The sequence below is a fragment of the Ictidomys tridecemlineatus genome, chromosome 9, assembly GCF_052094955.1.
Source record: "Ictidomys tridecemlineatus isolate mIctTri1 chromosome 9, mIctTri1.hap1, whole genome shotgun sequence".
NCBI classification, from domain to species: Eukaryota; Metazoa; Chordata; class Mammalia; order Rodentia; family Sciuridae; genus Ictidomys; species Ictidomys tridecemlineatus.
In genome coordinates, this window is record NC_135485.1 from 97984590 (window position 1) to 98004351 (window position 19762).

General features: G+C 36.5%; 1 protein-coding gene across 2 annotated transcripts in view; it reads left to right on the plus strand.

Annotated features, from left to right (window-relative positions):
- Nucleotides 1–1634: 1634 nt before the first annotated feature.
- The window catches only part of Ppa2 (inorganic pyrophosphatase 2), a 72715-nt gene continuing 54587 nt past the window's right edge, over nt 1635–19762 (plus strand). Inside the window, exons 1-4 of one of the 2 annotated variants that reach the window (XM_078021852.1) lie at nt 1635–1942; nt 11140–11207; nt 13472–13516; nt 17818–17871. In XM_078021852.1, the coding sequence (XP_077877978.1) occupies nt 1768–1942; nt 11140–11207; nt 13472–13516; nt 17818–17871 (342 nt within the window). In that variant the 5' untranslated portion in view covers nt 1635–1767. The remainder of the gene's footprint in view (nt 1943–11139; nt 11208–13471; nt 13517–17817; nt 17872–19762) is intronic. The other variant, XM_005339805.5, reaches the window with a different exon arrangement.

Consider the following 19762-nt stretch of genomic DNA (forward strand, 5'->3'; position numbering starts at 1 on the left):
GGTGCTGAGGATCGAACCCAGGCCGCACGCATGCCAGGCGAGCACGCTACCGCTTGAGCCACATCCCCAGCCCTTCAAATATTTTAGTAAATTGTAGAGAATGGAAAATGGGATTCTAAGTAATTATAAACTTATTTAATAAAATTCATTGTTTCCTTTTTGGATGTATAACTCTGCAACATTTAAAATGTAATTTACAAAATAACAAGTTAGTGTCAAGATTTCATTTTAAGTAAATATTACATTTTGAAATGCTTAATATTTTCTTCATTAGTTTTTACAAATCAGGATGCACATAACTTGAGGGTTACTAAAAAATGCTCCCAGAATTAAGGAAAGCTATTGACAAGAGAGGCCTCAGAACTACATTCTAGATTCTCCCAAAGCATAACTACAAGCATTAGGATACAGAGAATGGTGTTAATTTGAGAAATAATTCTGAGAAAATTTTTCTCTTCACTGTTTCCTATAGGAAGCCATTGTTTGTAATGTCACAAAGCAATATGACTAAAAATCAGACATTTTTCAAAGTTTAAAACTCTGTAGATTTTTAAAACAACCTAGATTTTTAGCTACCTTGTTTCAGCAGGAATTCGTCTTGTTGAAACACCTGATCGTCAAGGTTAATTGAACAATTAACTTTTTTTCATATAAAGAAACCATAAAATTATACAACCACCATGATATATCCACAAAAGAAATGTTCTCTCCTTTTTATGGAAGAGTCTACCTCATAGTTCAGTCTAGTCAAATTGACACATAAGAAAGCCATCAGTGCTGACAAAAATATTTTAGAATCTACAGTTTAGTCAGTCTAAGTGGTCAGTGAACTTCACCTAGATATCCTTTCTGGAAACTTGGTAGAGCAGGTTTCTAATTTTAACTGTCACAATATAACTGGAGATAAGTGGAAGAACCTGAATGCCTAATGTGAATCCTGTTGTCATCTAGGGTAGAAACTTGTGGAGTTTCAGAGGTCTTCCTAGTGGCCTAATGGTTCCCTAAATAGGTGGTCTAAAGGAGGGAAAACTGATATTTGTGGCAGACTTCTGCTTGCTTGCAACATCTGTTCTTCCATTCTTCTGTAGTGGTATGGCTCTCTCTCTTTTTTTTTTTTTTTTTTTTTTTTACCTGAGCCCGTGACCACTCAGAGTAAAAGCTACTGGGTTATGGTTATTTGTGGCCACTATATTAAGTGCTGTCCAGTGGAGTATAAGTAGCTACAGGTAGTGCAGGCTAATTCTGGAAAGTTGCCTCTACTTGGACTACACAGCAAAAGGCTTCATAGAGGAGGTAAGGAAATTACTTATGACCTTTATGTAAGTCAGCGTCAAGGCCAAATTTTCATATGGAGGCATGATCATTATGTCTTACTGGGACATGTTTGTGTAAGTACACTTGTCTCCTATGTTGGACAGGGTCCAGAGCAGCCTTTGGCACAGAGTAATCATACAGTAGTGCATTACCGCAGCAAAAATACAATATGATAGTAAAGGTTAATGAGGGTAAGTGAAGGATTGAGTGGACGAATGAGCGCTCCTCTGGGGTGGTGGACCTTGTCTTGTTTATCTTTCAGTCTTGGCTTGGCTATATATACCCTGTGCACCGCTGGCGGGGCGCTGGTATTCCACTAGTAAGGGTGGGAATCCTGGTCCAAGGCCCAGGGTGGGAGTGACGACTCCCGAGCGGTAGGGGGCGCCGTCGTGCGGCCGGGTCGGGCCGGGTGGCTACCACAGCCCTGCACAGAACCGCACAGTCGTCTACGCCATGCGCGCGCTGCTGTCGCTGCTGCGCACCGGTAGCGGGTGGCGCGTGGGGGCCCCTGCCGCCGCCCGCCTGCCTCAAGCAACGAGCGCGGGGAGCGGGCCGCGCCGCGCCATGGCCCTGTACCGCACGGAGGAACGCGGCCAGCTCCACTCGCAGGATTATCGCATCTTCTTCAGTAAGTAGCTCGAAGAGGTCCGCGGCGGGGCGCGCCGGAGGAATGTGGCTGAGTAGTGGAACCAGGGGGACCTGCGCTGCCCGCGCGGCCTGCCTCTCTCTTTCAGGCCTTCCGCGGTCGCCGCGCAGTCCAGGCCATCTTCTTGCACGCTGGAGCCCGCGCTGAGCCATGGGAGCTTCCAGCGAGGGCCTCTGACCAAGACCTCAAACGCGGATTGTGGAGACTTAGGACGACAGGCATCCCCGGCGCCGAGTCGCCCTCGGCCCAGCCAACCGCCCTCTCGGAGCGCATCCGAGCGCGCGGCCACCCCTGCGGCCCGCAGCCTTTCGCGGAACCGGGGCGGCAGTCTGGGTTCCCACCGCTTAGTTGAGGAAGGAGGCCGAGTCCGCCAGCGCCCTCCCTTCCGATGGCGTAAGAAAGCCCCTCCTTTCGCGCAGTGGAGAGGCAGGCTGAACTCTGGAGATACAGGGATCTTCTCTCAAAAACACACGTTTGTGCTCACAAGTTTGCACCCCGAGTGCTGTCCACAAGCAAGAGCCGCCCGGGCCTTCTGGTAGGGAGATGGCCCTACTTCCTCTGCAAATTGCACTAGCTAGAGGGTCAAGCGACATGTCGGGCACTGTGCTGGCCAACTAAGACTTTCGGAAAAGGACCCAGGTCTCCGTGACTGTCATTTATGTTTCTATGCACCCCAGGCTCCCCTTTGTACGTTAGCAGCACCCGGAAAGTAGCAACGTCGATTGATTGGTTTTCACACTCCATTGACTTCAGAGCCCCGAGGGGAGCTGTAAAATCCACCTGGTACTGTTACTCACCTATTAGTAATCGAGGTCCTGGAGTAAACCGTGAAGGGCTTCTTCACTGTTTAGCTCTATAACCCTGATTCCGGGCGAATTTCTTACCTTGCCAAACCGTGATATTTCCCCTCCCCCCCCTCTTCTGGAAAACAGGCCTGCAAACATCATATGACATATTGTGTATGTAAAGTGATTAGTTGCAGGGCCTAATATGAATTATTTAACAATAATAATATCTGTAAGCATTTTTGGTATCTGCTATTTTTAAAAGGTTTATAGTTTTTCTGCCTGAGATTACCGTCTAGGGTTATTTTATGGAAGAGATAACAGAGCTTGCCTAAACTCTTGTGAGGCAGCTGGTACTAAAATTTGTTTTCTTCAACATTGGTTGTTCTTTTCCTTTATGCTACAAGCTTTTTTCTCCATCCTCCTTTGGTCAACATTGATCAGGTCGTGTTAAAAAAAATGCTGAACCAATGTTGTGCGCACCTGTAATCCCAGCGATTTGACGAGGCAGGAGCATTCAAAGTTCAAAGCCAGCTGCAGCAAATTAGCAAGGCCCTCAGCAATTTAGGAATCCCTCTCTCAAAAAGTAAAATGGGCTAGGGATGTGGCTCAGTAGTTAAATACCCCTGGGTTCAATACCTGGTACTCCCCCACCCTAAAAAAAAAAAAATTTACAGTGTAATTTTTACTGGAACTAGTTTTCCATAGAAACAATGCTGTACAGTGGCATTTAGCTTTTTAAGCAGATAAAAGCTTGTCCCCTACTGCATAATACATGGAAGTAACCTAGATCTGCAATAAATGTCGTAATTAACAGGCAAAGTAGTTAATATCTATGAAGTGCACTAGATTTGGTAGGCATGGCACAGAGGAGGTTTCATCATGATCCCTGCCCTCAAGAGATTCATAATATTAATGTAACTCATAAATGAGAATATAAAAACACTAAATATGTTTTACTTGAATCTTGATTGAAGAGAGGGAAAAAAGTGCAGAGAAGTCTGGAGCTCACAGTGTAGTTGAACAAGCACTGGATTTGGACTGGAGAGTTCTAAGCTTTAATTCTCGTTCTGCCTTTAACTTGCTGTGTACTGTTAGGCCAGTGTTTGCTACATTCCTTTTTCGTAGGGACAGTTTCCTCAACTGCAAAAGGAAGTAATTTGCCTTGAAGTGATCCTCACCCAAGGCCTTCTTGGCACTGGTATTCCTCGAAGGCACTGGATGAATGATAGAGATCCTAATGGTCTCAGTTGTTGGCAAGACCTCTAACCCCTTATTTTGGAGTCTATTGGCCTGTTTTTGTGGTTTCTTTAGCTGCAAATGTACTTCAAATCCTTGATTTTTCTGTGACTTACATAAGTAAGAATTACTTAAGTAAATATATATATCTTTTCATTCAGTTGAGAAAATGGCAGGTAAGAAAAAAGAGGTCTTACTGAGGTATATGAGCAACAATTGGAATAAAGGAGAGTATGGTTTTGGGGAGAGTCCAAATGGTGAGATTCTAATTGGAGAAGGTATGTTGGATTAAATAATTCCTGAGCTAACCACCAGATGGCAGCCTTGGCAAAGGACTGTTTACTACTGACTGGAAAGAGTAGGACAAAATGATAGGAAGATGCTTGGGGGTAAGTGGGTTCATGGGAAAACAATGGACACATTTCTTTTTTGTAAAGAGGGTCACAATAACTAGGTGGATGGGTTTGAAGGGTCCCAACACATAGAAGTGATAATGTTTGAGGAGATGGAAATGCTAACTACCTGATAGAATTAATACATGAATTGTATACATGAATTGAATTATAGCACTCTACTTCATAAATAAGTACAAATAGTATATGTCAATTTAAAAAAATTTTGGTTTCAAATTGGAAACATAGTACCAGCATCCGTACATACCTTCCCAAGTAATTCTGTCTCACTTTAAAGAGGAAAAAACAACAACAAAAACAAAATAAAACATGATATAGCACTACTGGCTCTGTTCCACATTATTAAAATGGAAGTTTTTCCACAATCCCAGATATATCTCAAATCTCTGAAATACCAGTGTAGTGAGTGATACAACATTTTTGAGCTTCCTCACTGTAAATGGTTGCTCTTTTGTGCCATTAAGGAGAATATTGATAGATATAATTCTTTTTTTAAAAAAAAATTGGTATAACTTTGTGAAAATAGTATCAAAGTAAGACAGGATGATTCAGGGGAAGGAGCATCATGGATCATCAGGCCTCCTTGGTGACAGCTCTGGCCCTGTTAGTAACCTGCACAGCCTTGTATCACTTCACCATTCTGTACCGCATTTTATTAAATCATAGAATGAAAAGTTTAGACTACATCATTTTCCATTCTGTTCCATAACTTTAACACAAGCATCTCATTATTATGATTTCTTTTAAACAAAATATTTCATGGTTTAACAAATTAAAACACTCATTGCTTTATGAATAAAACTATTGCCTTCTTGTAGAGTAATATTATACATGTTAAAGTACTAGGAAATTCTGACATAAATTGTCTCACACTTTTGAACCACAGAATACTTATTTCACAGAACATTGTTAACATCTTAGTGATATTAGAGTTTCATGGAACTTATTTTGGGAAGTACTGTGTAGGACAATTTCTACAACTTCTAGAAGCAACTGGGTGTGATAACAGTTCTAGACCAATGGTCCATTATATTGTAGTCCTGACTTTACCATCTTGGACAAGTCTTGGCTCAACTAACCACTAGATGACATCTCGTAGCTCAGATGGTGTTCCTTAGCTCAGTTTCTCCATCTGTAAAGTGGGTCGTCTAGCACTAATAGTTTTATAGAATTGCTGTGGCAGTTAAATCAGACTGTATAAAGATCAGTATCTTACACACAGTAGATATTAAATATATGCTATTTCTTTTCAATGTTAAGACATTAGACATATCTTATATATTCCTTCTAGGAATCTTCATAGATTCCTAGAAGGGTGAAAGGTAATGGAATATGTATAAAAGTCAATATTTTGAAAATGTTCCACTTTATTAATTTCTAGGTTTCAGAATTTTAGTGGATACTGCCCTACAGTCTTTTTGTGTAATCTTTAACTGTAAAACAATAATGAAATTAAATTTGTGTATATGAGATCAAACACCTACCACTGCATGTTAATGATATATTGGATGTTTTTGTTTGTTTTGTTGTGATAATAAACATTTTAGATTTTAAACTTTTCCTACAGGATAGGGAAAAGCTGTGTTTTCCATAATTTGAATTTTTGTTACTATGGGGTAGATAACTGGTTTATTTAGAGAAACAGTGCTGTGGATAGTTAAAGATACTTTTATGTAGACTGAGAATAAATCATGTAGTTCTTCATCAGTTTGCTTTATCATTTATGGTAAGCATAGGCTTGTGTTGAAATTATGGTAAGTTTTCTCTAAGTGCATAATTTGAGTAATAGGTAGAATATGACATTGAATGTGCTATATATTTGAACTTAGTAAAGCTTCCTATGAATAAGTTCTCATGACCTTTTAATTTTTTAAGTTTGCCCATATAGAACTCAAATTGACACGTTAAAAGATAATGGCTATTGTGTGAATATAAAAAAAATTTGATTTCCTTTTTTTTAATCCTCTTAAAAACAGCTTAGTTTCCTAAATGAAGTGCTCTGAAATATAAATCTTGTGATCTATAAACTTCTTTAAATTTCTGGATCTTACCAGAAAATAAAACAAATATAGTGAAATTTGAAATCTTTACTGGTACACAAGATCAAATACTGGTCTACACCTCTGGTTTAACTACCTGCCACATTTCCCTTTGTCAGCTTCCTATCATCCTGGCCTCTTTGCTGTTTCTCAGATAGCCTGAGAAGTGCTCTCCTCAACACCTGTGCTTTCTGTGCCTTCAGTGCTCTTCCCTCAATGTCTGCTTGACCTACCCCCTCATTCCATCAGGTCTGTGCTGACATGTTACCTATCGGGGAGATCTTTCTTGATCATTCAGTATGAAATATCACCCCTTCCTTTAGTCACTCTTTACACACCCTGGTTTGTTTTCCTTTAGAATGCTTATCATACTGCTATAGTATATACATATTCATTACTTCTGTTCTCCCACTAGAATGCAAGTTCTATAAGAACAGGGGATTGGAATTTGTATTCCTGGTACATAGAATAGTGCTTGGCATAGAATATGTGTTCAGTAAATATTTACCAAGTGAATTAATTTAAGGAAAACTTACAAGGTAAATAAGAAAAATAGAAAGCAGAAAGAAGAAAACTTGAATTCGAAGTTAATGGGTGTTCTCTGATATTTTTAAAGGCCAAGGCACCCATGCAAAAGGAAAAAGAGGAGACGAAGAAATAGCCAAATTGAGCCCTTGAAAACTAAAATATGATATTTTTTTAAAAAAAATACAACCTCAGCAGAAAGTACAGTGAGCTGAATTGTGTTGTTTCAAACTACAAAATTTGCGATAATTTGTCATAGCAGACTAAGAAACTAATATAGATGAATCAGAAGAGAAAGTAAATCTATGTGTATATATTTTTTATCAGAAAAATAGAACAAAATATCAGAATAGAAAAAGGAAGAGACATGGAAATTCTAGGATGTCTCACATGTGACTCATGTGAGTTTTAAAAGGAAAGAACAGATACAACAATGGAGAGGATATTATCAAAGGGATAATAGGAGAGGGTTAACAATCAAATGACCCAAGAATCAGACCCACTCACTTTGTTGTGCAATCTCAGAAAAATGGAGACTGTGAAGAAGATCCAGAAAGTGACTGGAGGGCTGGGCAGTAGGCCACTTGCAAAGGGATGAGAATCAAACTGTTATCTGACTTACAGCACCAGAGAATGCTTAAAGACTGTGGGAATAATGCCTTCAAAACTCTGAGAGAACATAATTTCCCTCCTAGAATTCTCTACCCAGCCAGCCATCAGTCTGGGTAAGGACCAAATAAAGATCTTTCACACACTCATGTGCCTCATGTGCAGTTGATTTTAGAGAACACATGTTAGGGAATGGTCCCCCAAACAAAGAAGTGAACTAAAAGAGATAACTGCATGGGACCCAGAAAACCAAAGGTCTTAGGATGCCAATAAAACATCAAATCCAGATGACAGCAAGAAAATAGAGGGCTCCAGAGAGTATTCCGGTTTTGATGGTATCTGTGAGGTATTGGAATAATTTGTAGATATGATTGTGACAGATAATTCAAGAAAGGTAATTAGAAGCATAAGGAAAAATAGAAGTTGAACAAGAAAGGAAGCTTAAATTATAACATCCTATTTGTCAAAAATCAACACATGAAACAGTGCTTCTCAAACTTGCCTGAGCATAAGTTTTAATGAGTTCTCATCCTTCCTTTGTGTACCAGGGGAAATGACTAAGTGTGCTGGGAGGACTTCTTTATGTTCAAGCATATTTAAACACCTCTGTAAGTGTGCATTACTTAATGGAAGAAACTACTGAGAAAATTAAGCTTTCGAGAAATTAAGTGATTTACAGGAATATTACCCATTAAAGCATTATCCTTACCTGAGATCTAAAGATATATTTATTTTTTTCCAGTAACAATTGTTTTATTATTTTTAATTCATTATTATTTATGAATGCTATTTTATGATCCAAGTCACTTCTAATCTATATGGTTATCTAAGTCTATACACTGACAATTTATTCACTTATTTGATAATTAATCACTGACTAATAATGATCATTCAAAAATTAGTAACGTTATTTATTTTGTTCTTTTGTTGATCGTAGATAACTTTGAAAATAAAGTAAATGATTTGAAATTGGATGTGGAATGCATTAGAGAAACTTTTGTTTTGTTTTTAAGGTTTATCCTTTTAATTTGTGAAAAAGGCTTATAGGCCATAGCCAAAGTTTTATAGACTTTGCTCTTTGTATGCTTTGCTTCAATTTTATCTCTTCCTTATACACATGTTCTTTAGAAGTTGCCTTGCTGTCAGGGAAAAAGAAAAATGAACAGTTTGGAAGGGAAAAAATGAAATAGTAATGGAGATATTTATTCAACGAATCCTCTCTGGGCAGATATTTATTGAATGTCAATTTACATGCCAGCTAGTTTTCTAGATACCGGGGATCCAAAAGAAAGTAGAACATGACAAAGCTGCTAAAGAGAGAGCAGTACAGAATTAAAATCTACATGACTTAAGAAATTACTAAATGAAAATTTTGTATGGTTGTATTAAGCCTAGCTTTTAGAAACAGATATTGTTCAATGCAACTGTATATTGGGTCATTGCACTTGTTTAAATAATATATACTTTTAAAAGTATTTTAAATACATATTTCAGTATATAACTTTTAAGATAAGGTAGTTTCTGTTATTCAATTTGTTTTGTTTTAAGCTTAATATTCTTACCACTTTGAGTGGAAATAAATGATTTGTTTCTTTCCATAGTGAGACCATTGAATCTTTCTTCTTCATCTTTTTAAAAAATATTATTATTTATTCTAAATAGTTTTACATGAAAGCAGAATGCATTTCGATTAATTGTACACAAATGGAACACAACTTTCATTTCTCTGGTTGTATAGGTCAAGTCCCACCATATGTGCAGTCATACACATACCTAGAGTAATGATGTCCATCTCATTCCATCATCTTTCCTGCCCCCAAACACCTTCCCCTTCCCTCCCTCCTCTTTGCCCAAACAAAGTTCCTCCATTCTCCCCACAACCCCTCCTCCCCCGACATGGATCAGCACCCACTTATTAGAAAGAACATTCGACCTTTGGTTTTTGGGGATTGGCTCACTTTGCTTAGCATGATATTCTCCATCCCCATCCATTTACCTGCAAATGCCATAATTTTATTCTCTTTTAATGCTGAGTAGCATTGCATTGTGTATGTGTACCACAGTTTCTTTATTCATTCATCTGTTGAAGGGCATCTAGGTTGGTTCCACAGTTTAGCTATTGTGAATTGACCTGCTGTGGACGTTGATGTAGCTGTGTCACTATAGTATGATGATTTTAAGTCCTTTGGGTATAGACTGAGGAGTAGGATAGCTGTGTCAGATGGTGGTTCCATTCCAAGTTTTCCAAGGAATCTCCATACCGCTTTCTAGATTGGTTGCACCAATTTGCAGGGCCACCAGCAATATATGAATGTACCTTTTTCTCCACATCCTCACCAATACGTATTATTGCTTGTATTCTTGATAATTACCGTTCTGACTCAAGTGAGATGAAATCTTAGAGTAGTTTTGATTTGCATTTCTTTGATTACTAGAGAAGTTGAACATTTTTCATATATTTTTTGATTGATTGTATATCTTCTTCTGAGAAGTGTCTGTTCAGTTCATTAGCCCATTTATTGAAGGCGCCGAAAATATATATTAGCAAAAATATGGCCTCTTCAACAAATGGTGCTGGAAAAACTTGAAATCCATATGCAACAAAATAAAATTAAACCACTCAAAGTGGATCAAGGACCTAGGAATTAGACCAGAGACCCTATACCTATTAGAAGAAAAAGTAGGCCCAAATCTTCATCGTGTCGGATTAGGTCCTGACTTCCTTAACCAGACTCCTAAACCACAAGATGTAAAATCAAGAATTAATAAATGGGATGGACTCAAACTAAAAAACTTCTTCTCAGCAAAGGAAACAAACATGAAGAAAGAGCCCACAGAGTAGGAGAACATCTTTATTATACATACATCAACTAGAGCACTAATCTCCAGGATATATGAAGAATTCAAGGGCTGGGGATGTGGCTCAAGTGTTAGCGCACTCGCCTGGCATGCATGTGGCCCAGGTTCGATCCTCAGCACCACATACAAACAAACATGTTGTGTCTGCCAAAAAACTAAAAAATAAATATTTAAAAATTCTCTCTCTCTCTCTCTCTCTCTCTCTCTCTCTCTCTCTCTCTCTCTCTCTCTCTCTCTCTCTTTAAAAAAGAGAAAAAGAATTCAAAAAGCTTGACATCAATAAAAATAAATACCCCAATCAATAAATGGAACTTTCTTCTTATGCATTATAGGTGAAAATTGGGAATTCTGTTACTAGGTCTCCTAGGGAAATTGTTGTCAGTTTTAGTCTAGTTCACTTAGTAATGAGTCTCTTCAAAAGTGAATTTTTTTTCATAGTTTGGATTTTAATTTATTGTAGGTATTTTCTGTTTGAGGTGTGTTAGGTCACAGGAATAAGTAAATGATTTCAGCAACCTAGTACTGTTTAGTTGGTATATATTTTTCTTTGGTCCTCAAATAGGAACAAATTTTAAAAGTTGAATTAAACTTTAAATCAGGAGTTAATGCTAATTTGAAAAAGTTGGGTAAACTTAAAAGAGGATGAGGATATTATTGCTATAAAGAACAGTGTGTCCATTGATTTAATTCTGTGTTTTTATTCTCTACAGAGAATGTAGCTGGTCACTACATTTCCCCCTTTCATGATATTCCTCTGAAGGTGGACTCTAAGAAAGAGGTATTATTTTAACTTGTCTTGGGGGTGAAAATAGGTAGTGCTAGTATTGCCATAAGATGATTTTTTTTGAAAGCCCCTTGAAAAAAAAGAATGTGGTTGTTAATCAGGAGGAGAAACTGAGGAGTCATAACAGGATTGCAAGTCTCCTTCATGAATTAAAATTTGCATGAAAATAGTATTCTTCCAGAAAGGATTGGGAGGAAATGATGTGAGTGGTTCATAAACTTAGGCAATCTGGTAGGAAATAAGGATTAAAGGTAATAACTTAGGAAATTAACAAGAGGCTTATAATTTTAGTAATAATGATATTGTTAAATTTTTGGATTATTTCAGTTTGCTAACCACTATATGAACATATGCTATTTTATTTAATCCTTGTGGGTTGCTCTTATTTTCTCCAAGACATTAAGGCTGCAGGCATTTTATTGACTTAATATCTCACAGCAGATAAGTGCCGGAGCCAAGTTTTAAAGTGGTATTTCTGACCACAGAGCTCATGCTCCTTGACGGTTCTGAATCAAGAACTAGAAAAGTAAACCAGGGGCCATGGTAATGTTTGAATAGAACCTAGTCAGTTGACAATTGTATGGGTATAAAGGATATTTGTTGAGGAGGAACCTATTGTAGGGAGAACTGAGAAAGCCTCAAAAATATGCACTGGGGCATTTTGATACTAATACCTTTGGGGTATTAGTCACCTTAGAGGCTGAACATCACACATCATACTGAGTTTGTGGAACACTGAAGTGGCGTTAGCAAAGAGTACCAAATTGTCATTAATAGTGGCAGTAGGGTCAGTGGTAGGATTTGTTGAGTGCTTGTGGTACTTGGCCAGGCACTGTGCACAGCATTATCTCAATCCTTTTGGAACTACTGTGATTCCCTTTATTTTGTTAATGATGTTAAACACCTTACATGGTTACATATATAGACGATTGTGGAGGTGGAGTTGAATTTAGGTACTTTAATTCCAAGAACTACCCCCCTTCTCTCATGCAATGTCTTATTTATTACTGTAAGTGTTTTTACAGGACAAGGGGTCACGTAATCTGTAGAAATAAAGAAACCAGAGATGGCAGAAATAACTCAGTGTTTCTGTGTGTGTATGTGTGTCCATGTGTTTTGTTTTGTTTTAGCCAGGGAACTATTAAACCTGAATTTTTCCTCTCTTCCCCACACCTCTCTTTGCTTTGGCTAAAGCATTCATTCATTCATTTATTCATCCAATGAATAATCATCGCATGTTTATTATGAGGTAGACATTATTTCAGGGACTGCTTGTGCAGTGGAAGTGTTTAAGTGTCATTCACACTCAGTTGGAGGAGACAGACAAGCACAAAATCAATCAGATAATGGTAAGTTCTAAAAGGGAAGTGTAGGACAAAGAGTTGACTAGTGAGTGATATTGTTGGGGTATACCATGGCAAATCTGTGTACCTTATAATAACACCACAATAATGGGAAGTCATGTAGTAGGCAGGGATAGAATTAGAAGAAAGTAATATGGAAACATCTTGGTGGGCATAATATTCCAAAGAGGATGGATTTGGGTGAATGTGAGATTCAGGATTGGACAAAATTGAATAGGTTTCCCTAATTTTCAGCCAGTGGGATTGGAATTTTTGTACCTTATAATTTGGGATGTAGAGTTTTAGTAATAGAAATAATGTTTCAGGGCTGACCTGGAATAATTATTTTTCTGTTTGTTTTCCTCATTAGTAGTCGTTTTGGTGTGTAAATGTTACGTATACTGGGTGAGCGTCTGAGTCGCATGATTTTCCTTCCCAACACACCACGTAGTCTGGTTTAATTTAAAAATGCTTAGTGGAGGCGTAATAATCACACCTTGGTAGAATTCACAGGCAGGAGGTGCAGCGAGTACTTTCATGGCTTGTTAGTCATGCTCCCTGGAGTTTCATTTCAATAATGAAATGACTGTTTTAAGCGTAATCACTGGAAATTGCCAGTCTTTACTTTAAGACTGAACAGAGCCTTTGCTTATTTTATAAAACCTTGGAAAATATACTTGAAATAGATTCAGCTTTTCTGATAATTTATTTTATAAAACACATCTATGCTGTGTTCACTGGAGATGCTAATACTGAAGGAAAGACTATGTGGGCATTTGGTAGGTTCTCTGTTGAGTCAGACTATGTGGGCCTCTGTATTAGAATGGATATACAATAAGCATACTTCTATTGCTGTGCAGTGCATCTGTATTTTGTGAAATATTACAATCATAAATACTATCTTTTCTTTTATAGGAAAATGGCATTCCTACAAAGAAAGCACGAAATGATGAATCTGAGGTATATCTAAAAGTTTTTATTTCTGAGAATCACTGTTTTACTGTCTCTTAACGGCTTTGATGATCGTTTAGATTTGTGAAAGTACGTCTAAATGTTTTCCCTGCAAGACTTTCATGTGCATGGGTTTGTTTGTTTGTTTTTGTAATCTTTCTTTAAGGCAGCTAGGACAGAAAGCACCATTTAATATTGTTTATTGTGATTAAATATTTATAATATAAAATTTGCCATTTTAGCCTTTTAAAAGTGTATAGTTGATTGGCATGAAATACTTCCATAATGTTGTGCAATCATCACTACCATGTATTTATCCCAAAGTGTAACTCTAGACCCATTAAGCAGTGGGTTCCAACTTCTTCTCCCCCAGCCCCTTGTAGCTACTCCTGTCTCTGAATTTGACTTTTCTAGATACTTTATTACTATTTCATTTTTATTTTTACTTATTTTTAATTCTTTTATAGTTGTAGATGAACAGAATGCTTTTATTTTGTTTATTTTTATGTGGTACTGTGGATTGAACCCAGTGCCTCACACATGGTAGGCAAGTGCTCTGCCTCTGAGCTACAGCCCCAGATCACCGTTTCATTTTTTCAGTGAAAAAAACTAGAGAATCAAAGCATGAACCCAGATTTTAGTAGCAAATTATCACAGTAGATAACCGTAAGTAAATGTATGTCATGAAAATTGGTCTGTTAATCTGTTAAAAATTATAATAGAGAAGATAGTTGGAGAGCAGGTTTCAGAATTGAGAAACCTGTCTTTTTGGAATACAGGAGAAGAAAAAGTTATATCAACTATATGCCAAAATAAATATATTCCAAATATATCTTTCAACTGTGTGACTGTCAAAACTTTTATAGTTATTCACATAGGACCAGATCATTTGATTGACATCTTTTCCCATCTCCTACTCTGGGTGCCCTTTTATTGTGCTGATGCCAATCAGCTTTTCTTACCACTCTTTACTTTTATGGCCTTATCTCCTTCTATTCTCTATCCTTACTGAAACTTTTGACTCTAGTGTTTCTACCCTGGAACCACTTAGAGCACTTATTAGAAATTCACATTGCAGGCCCCATCCCATAGCTGCTAAATCAGAATCACTACTTCGTGGGCCCTGGATGAACTACATGCTTAGCAAGTATTTAATGTATATCCTAAACATGAAGTTTGAGAACTACTACACCAGATGTTGGGCAAACAGACCCTCAGGGACTTGAGACCTTATAGTTCCTAGCAACTTGTATATTAACCTGAAACAGTTATTTCAGTGGCAAAAAATATATATTTTGTGTTCAGACAATCAAATTAAAAATTCTTACACTGTAGTTTCTATGTTGGAGACCATCCAATACATGTTTATTTGAAAGACAGAAGAAGAAAGGCTGATTTTCTCTTGCCCCTCCTGGCTTTTCCCAAAATACAGAAAATGTAGTGACTCTCTTTTCATATTATTAGTTTTTCTTTTTTATTTCTGCAACAAAAATACATGGAAAAAAATGGAGGAAAAGAAAAGGGCTGGCTGAAGGAGAAGTTCAATGGCCCTGCCATATGCACAGCTTTCTGATTTGATTTGAGTTCCTTTTATCTTTTTGGTTTTCTAATAAATTCTGGCAGGCCATTGTCAGTTTATAATTAACACTAATCTTAGGAAAACCAGACTAAAATTGACTTTAAAAAATTATAGGCCAAATGCATTTTAGCTGTAGAGAAGAAAGGCAGGCTAGGAATAAGCCCGAAGTGATCAGGAGCAAATGATGAAGGAGAGTGTGGCTTTTGGGGTTAAAATTCAAACCTATTCTTCATCTATTGTTCTTTTGGCCTAATTCAAGTCTGTGAGTGGTTTGGTAGGTGTCATTGTGTGAAACGATTGTCACTAGCATGGTCTCCTCTGTCATCTCTGAGTACTCATCCACATGCATTTGTCCTCTTATAGCTAGGCTTTCAAGGATGAATAAATTATGTGAACATCTGCCATTTACTTTGGTTCTTCTTTTTAACAGCTTCTTCAGACATATTTAAACAGGTGCAGGGGTACCTCATGAAAGAGCATAGAAAATGAAACATAACAGCAGGACTGTGTGTACCGTTGCTAGGATAGGTATGAGCCTTACTTCTGAGGAACACTGTTGAGAATTCATTTTCAGCTTTGTTTACTTTCTTAATGGGTTTGCAGTTTTGCCATTTGTAATATTTAGTCTTCTCTAGAAAAACTTGATAAAACCAACATTACTTTTGTGCCTTAATGTATTTTTATATTTAATTGTAAAAAATGGCATTCTTTGAATTAATAGCTTTTGTGTTTCACTAAGAAACCCCCAGGAACTTGTTTAGCAGTGCTTTAAGCCAACTCTGGCTGCATATTAAAATAGCTTGGAAAGATTTTAAAAATAAGCAGTGTCCTGGCTCCACCCCAGCTCAGCGGAATTCAAATAGGTGGGTGGTGGGGCTCTAGGCATTCTTTTTATTTTTTCCTAATTCTTTCATGCTCACCAGGTAATTTTGATGTGTGGCATGATTAAGTATATTAAATTACTCAAATGTTCACTGGTTTTTTGGTTTATTTCTATCTGTTGTGAACTAATGATTTTTTTTAAAAAAAGTACAATCCAAATAAGTAATTAGAACAATGTAATTCAAGTTGTAATTTTTTTTATTTGTTCTTTTTAGATACACATGACAGTAGAGTATGGTTTGACATATTATGCATACCTGGAATATAACTTATTCTAATTAGGATTCTATTCTTGTGGTTGAACATGATGTGGAACTTCACATATATGAACATAGGAAAGTTATATCTGATTCCTATCCTCTTCCCTTCATTCCCCTTTCTCTAATCCAAAGTACTTCTGTTCTTCTTTTCCCTACCCTCCCTTGTTGTGGGTTAGCATCCACATATCAGAGAGAACATTTGGGCTTTGGTTCTTAGGGGTTGGCGTATTTCATTTAGCATGATAGTCTTCAGTTCCATCCATTTATCGGCAAATGCCATAATTTCATTCTTTTTTATGGCTGAATAATATTCCAGTGTGCATGTGTGACATTTTTTTTTTTTATCCATTCACCTGTTGAAGCGTACCTAGGTTGGTTCTGTAGCTTAGCTATTTGTGAAATAAGTTGCTATAAACATTAATGTGGCTGCATATGCTGATTTTAAGTCCTTTGGGTATATGTTGAGCAGTGGGTTAACTGAGGCAAATGGTGGTTCCATTCCAAGTTTTCTGAGAAATCTCCATATAGCTTTCCAGAGTGGTTGCACCAATTTGCAGTACCAACCAGCAATGTGTGAATGAATGTTTTCCCCCACATCCTCGCCAACATTTATTGTCATCAAGTTCTAATTTTGGATGATTAGATTCAACAGACATAAAAATTACTGTCAATTTGCTACGATATTTTTAAATGAGCCAAATACCAACCTGTTTGCAGACTGGCCCTAATGCTGGACCACACTTGGAGCAATGCTGTTTTAAACCATTGCTCCTTCCTGATCACTCATTGATTACAGATATAAAAAGGCAGGCAAATCACCTTGAACCTTATGTCTTTCTCTTTGTAAGGCAAGTTGTGGGAAATTGTTTTTATTCCCCATTCTCCTTGGTTTAAGAATTCTACAAAGTTCAGTTGTAAGAAAAGAAGACATAGTTCTTTTGTAATTTTATCAAGTCTGATATCGTTAACTAAACCTGCTAAGGTTAGGAAGGCATATCTAACTCTTTGTGAACTTTGTTAACTACCTATCCTGACATCCTTAATTTTATATTATGATTGTAACTTAGCATAAATATTCTTTTATAATATTCAAATATTTAATAATTTTCTGTGGACTTTCTTTTAAGTGATATAATTGATCTTCTTTCCAGCTCATGCTGACTGGGACAGAGATGAGAGGTGTGTGAGACTGAATGTGTGTATGAGGGACCCAGTCTCTCACTCCATTTTAGCTGGAGAATGAAAATCAGAGCACATTTCTTGACTTCATTCTAGTTCTGCCACTACATTGCAAAGGTACTTTTGTGTAGTAACCTCTAACACTGCAGTAGGGGTCAGATGACATATAAAGGCTTTTATTCTGCCGTTCGTGTTAGACAACTTCTTCCATTTTTAGAAAAAAATTAAGGCATGAGTAGACAAATGATGCAGACACTGAGCATTTTTTTGTGAGATCAAAACCTAAAGCATGTTTTTAAAGTCTCTACTGATTTTCATTTAGCAAAAGTTTCTCCAAGTGAAAAAATAAGAGATCTGTAAAACTTTTTATGTTCTGCTTATCTTTCTCTCTCTCTTTTTTTTAACCACAGAATTTGTTTAATATGGTTGTAGAAATACCTCGGTGGACAAACGCTAAAATGGAGGTATGGATATATTCTGTTAAGGAAAATTGAAATGCTAACTTAACGGTGATCTACATTGTTTTTAACTGCTTGGCATAATACTTTGAATTAGATGATTGACAGACTATAATGAACACAATTAAAAATATTGTTATGCATTTAGACTTAAATTTAAAAAAGGAAAAGTATTCAAAGCTGAGAATACACTTTAGATACTAAGAATGTATTTAAAATTTTTTAATTTTGTCTGTGTACTTTGTTATATGTATACTTTTCATCACCTTTTCTTTGACAAGATGGCTGATCCTTCCTACATTTTCAAGGTTTCCTTAAATAGATTTTGAGATGTATTCAGTTCATAGACACAAGTGAAACATTTATTTAAGGTTAATGATAGTTTTAATTTCTGAGGACTTAATTCTCCTTTAGATTTTTACCATGCCTGTAATTAGTGTGTTTTCCTGACTACTTAAGTTATTAACACTATCTAATAGCCTTTGTTGTTTACACAGTGAGTTTTTAAAAAAATTATTTTAAATTTCCAATGACTCCAGGAGGCTGAATCAGGAGGATCACATATTCAAAACTAGCTTCAGCAATTTAGTGATGCCCTCAACAACTGAGTGAGGCCCTGTCTCAAAAAAATAAAAAGGGTTGGAGATATGGTTCAGTGATAAAACACCTCCCTGGAACCAAACCTGATACTACCAAAAAAAAAAAATTAATTTTAATCTTTTCCATGAGACATGAATCTATCAAGAATAGTTCTTTTCAGTGTTTTATGTTCTTTCTTCAGTTAGATAAGATCCCTTATGTTTCTGAGCAAAATTTAATTTGTGACCCTTACATTGTTTAGTTTAAGTCTTCAATAACTAGGGATGTGATGGCAAGTATAATTTTCTGAATCTGTATTCAGAAAATTATTAGTAATTTTTGTTAACATTTTAATAGAAAGGAAAGGTGTTCGATTCTTCTTTTTATATTGTTGTAAGTATAATGTTTCATCATTCTTGCTGTATTTCACTTCAAATATAGGAGCAAGGGTGTGTGAGATTCTACCTATGTTAAATAGCGTTTCTTCATTCAAACATGGCTTTAACTTTTTTTTAAAAAAATAACAGATTTGAGTTTTTGTTTTGTTTTTAAATGACAACATGAATGTGTTTGGTAGAAAAATAACTTAGAAATGAAATCATTTGATTAGATTGGGTTCTTTTAACCATTTTATAAAGTTGTATAGCAAATGAACAATTTATATTTTATATATTTATGGAATACAAAGTGATATTGTGATTGATGAATACAATATGGAGAAACTAAATCAAACCAATCAGCATACGTACTACCTTAAGTAACTATCATTTTTTGTGCTGAAGGCATTTGAATTTACTTGGCAATTTTGAAATATACAACACATTATTAACTATATTCACTATGCTTTGTAATAGGTCAAGAACAAAACAAAAGCTTACTCCTCATTTCTGAGATTTCGTACCTTTTGACCATCATCTACCCAGAACCCTCACAGCCAAGTGTCTGTAACCACCATTCCACAGTCTGCTTTTTAAAAATGTTATATTGCATGTATTTTTAATTGATACATAAAAACATGAAAATTACACATATTAGTAGGGTACCATGTGATGTTTTTATACATCTGTACATTGTGTAATGTTTAAATCAGATTAAATATTTCTATCTCTGCAAACATGAATCATTTCTTTATAGTGAAAATTTTCAATATCCTTTGTTCTAGCTTTTGGAAATTTACAGTCCATTATTGTTTTCTGTTGTTGCCCTACTGTGCAATAGCACAGTAGCATTTCTTCTATCTAACTGTAACTTAGTACCAATGACTCCTCTCTCTCCACCCCCTGTACTTTCCCCAGCCTCTGGCAAGCACTGTTTGAGT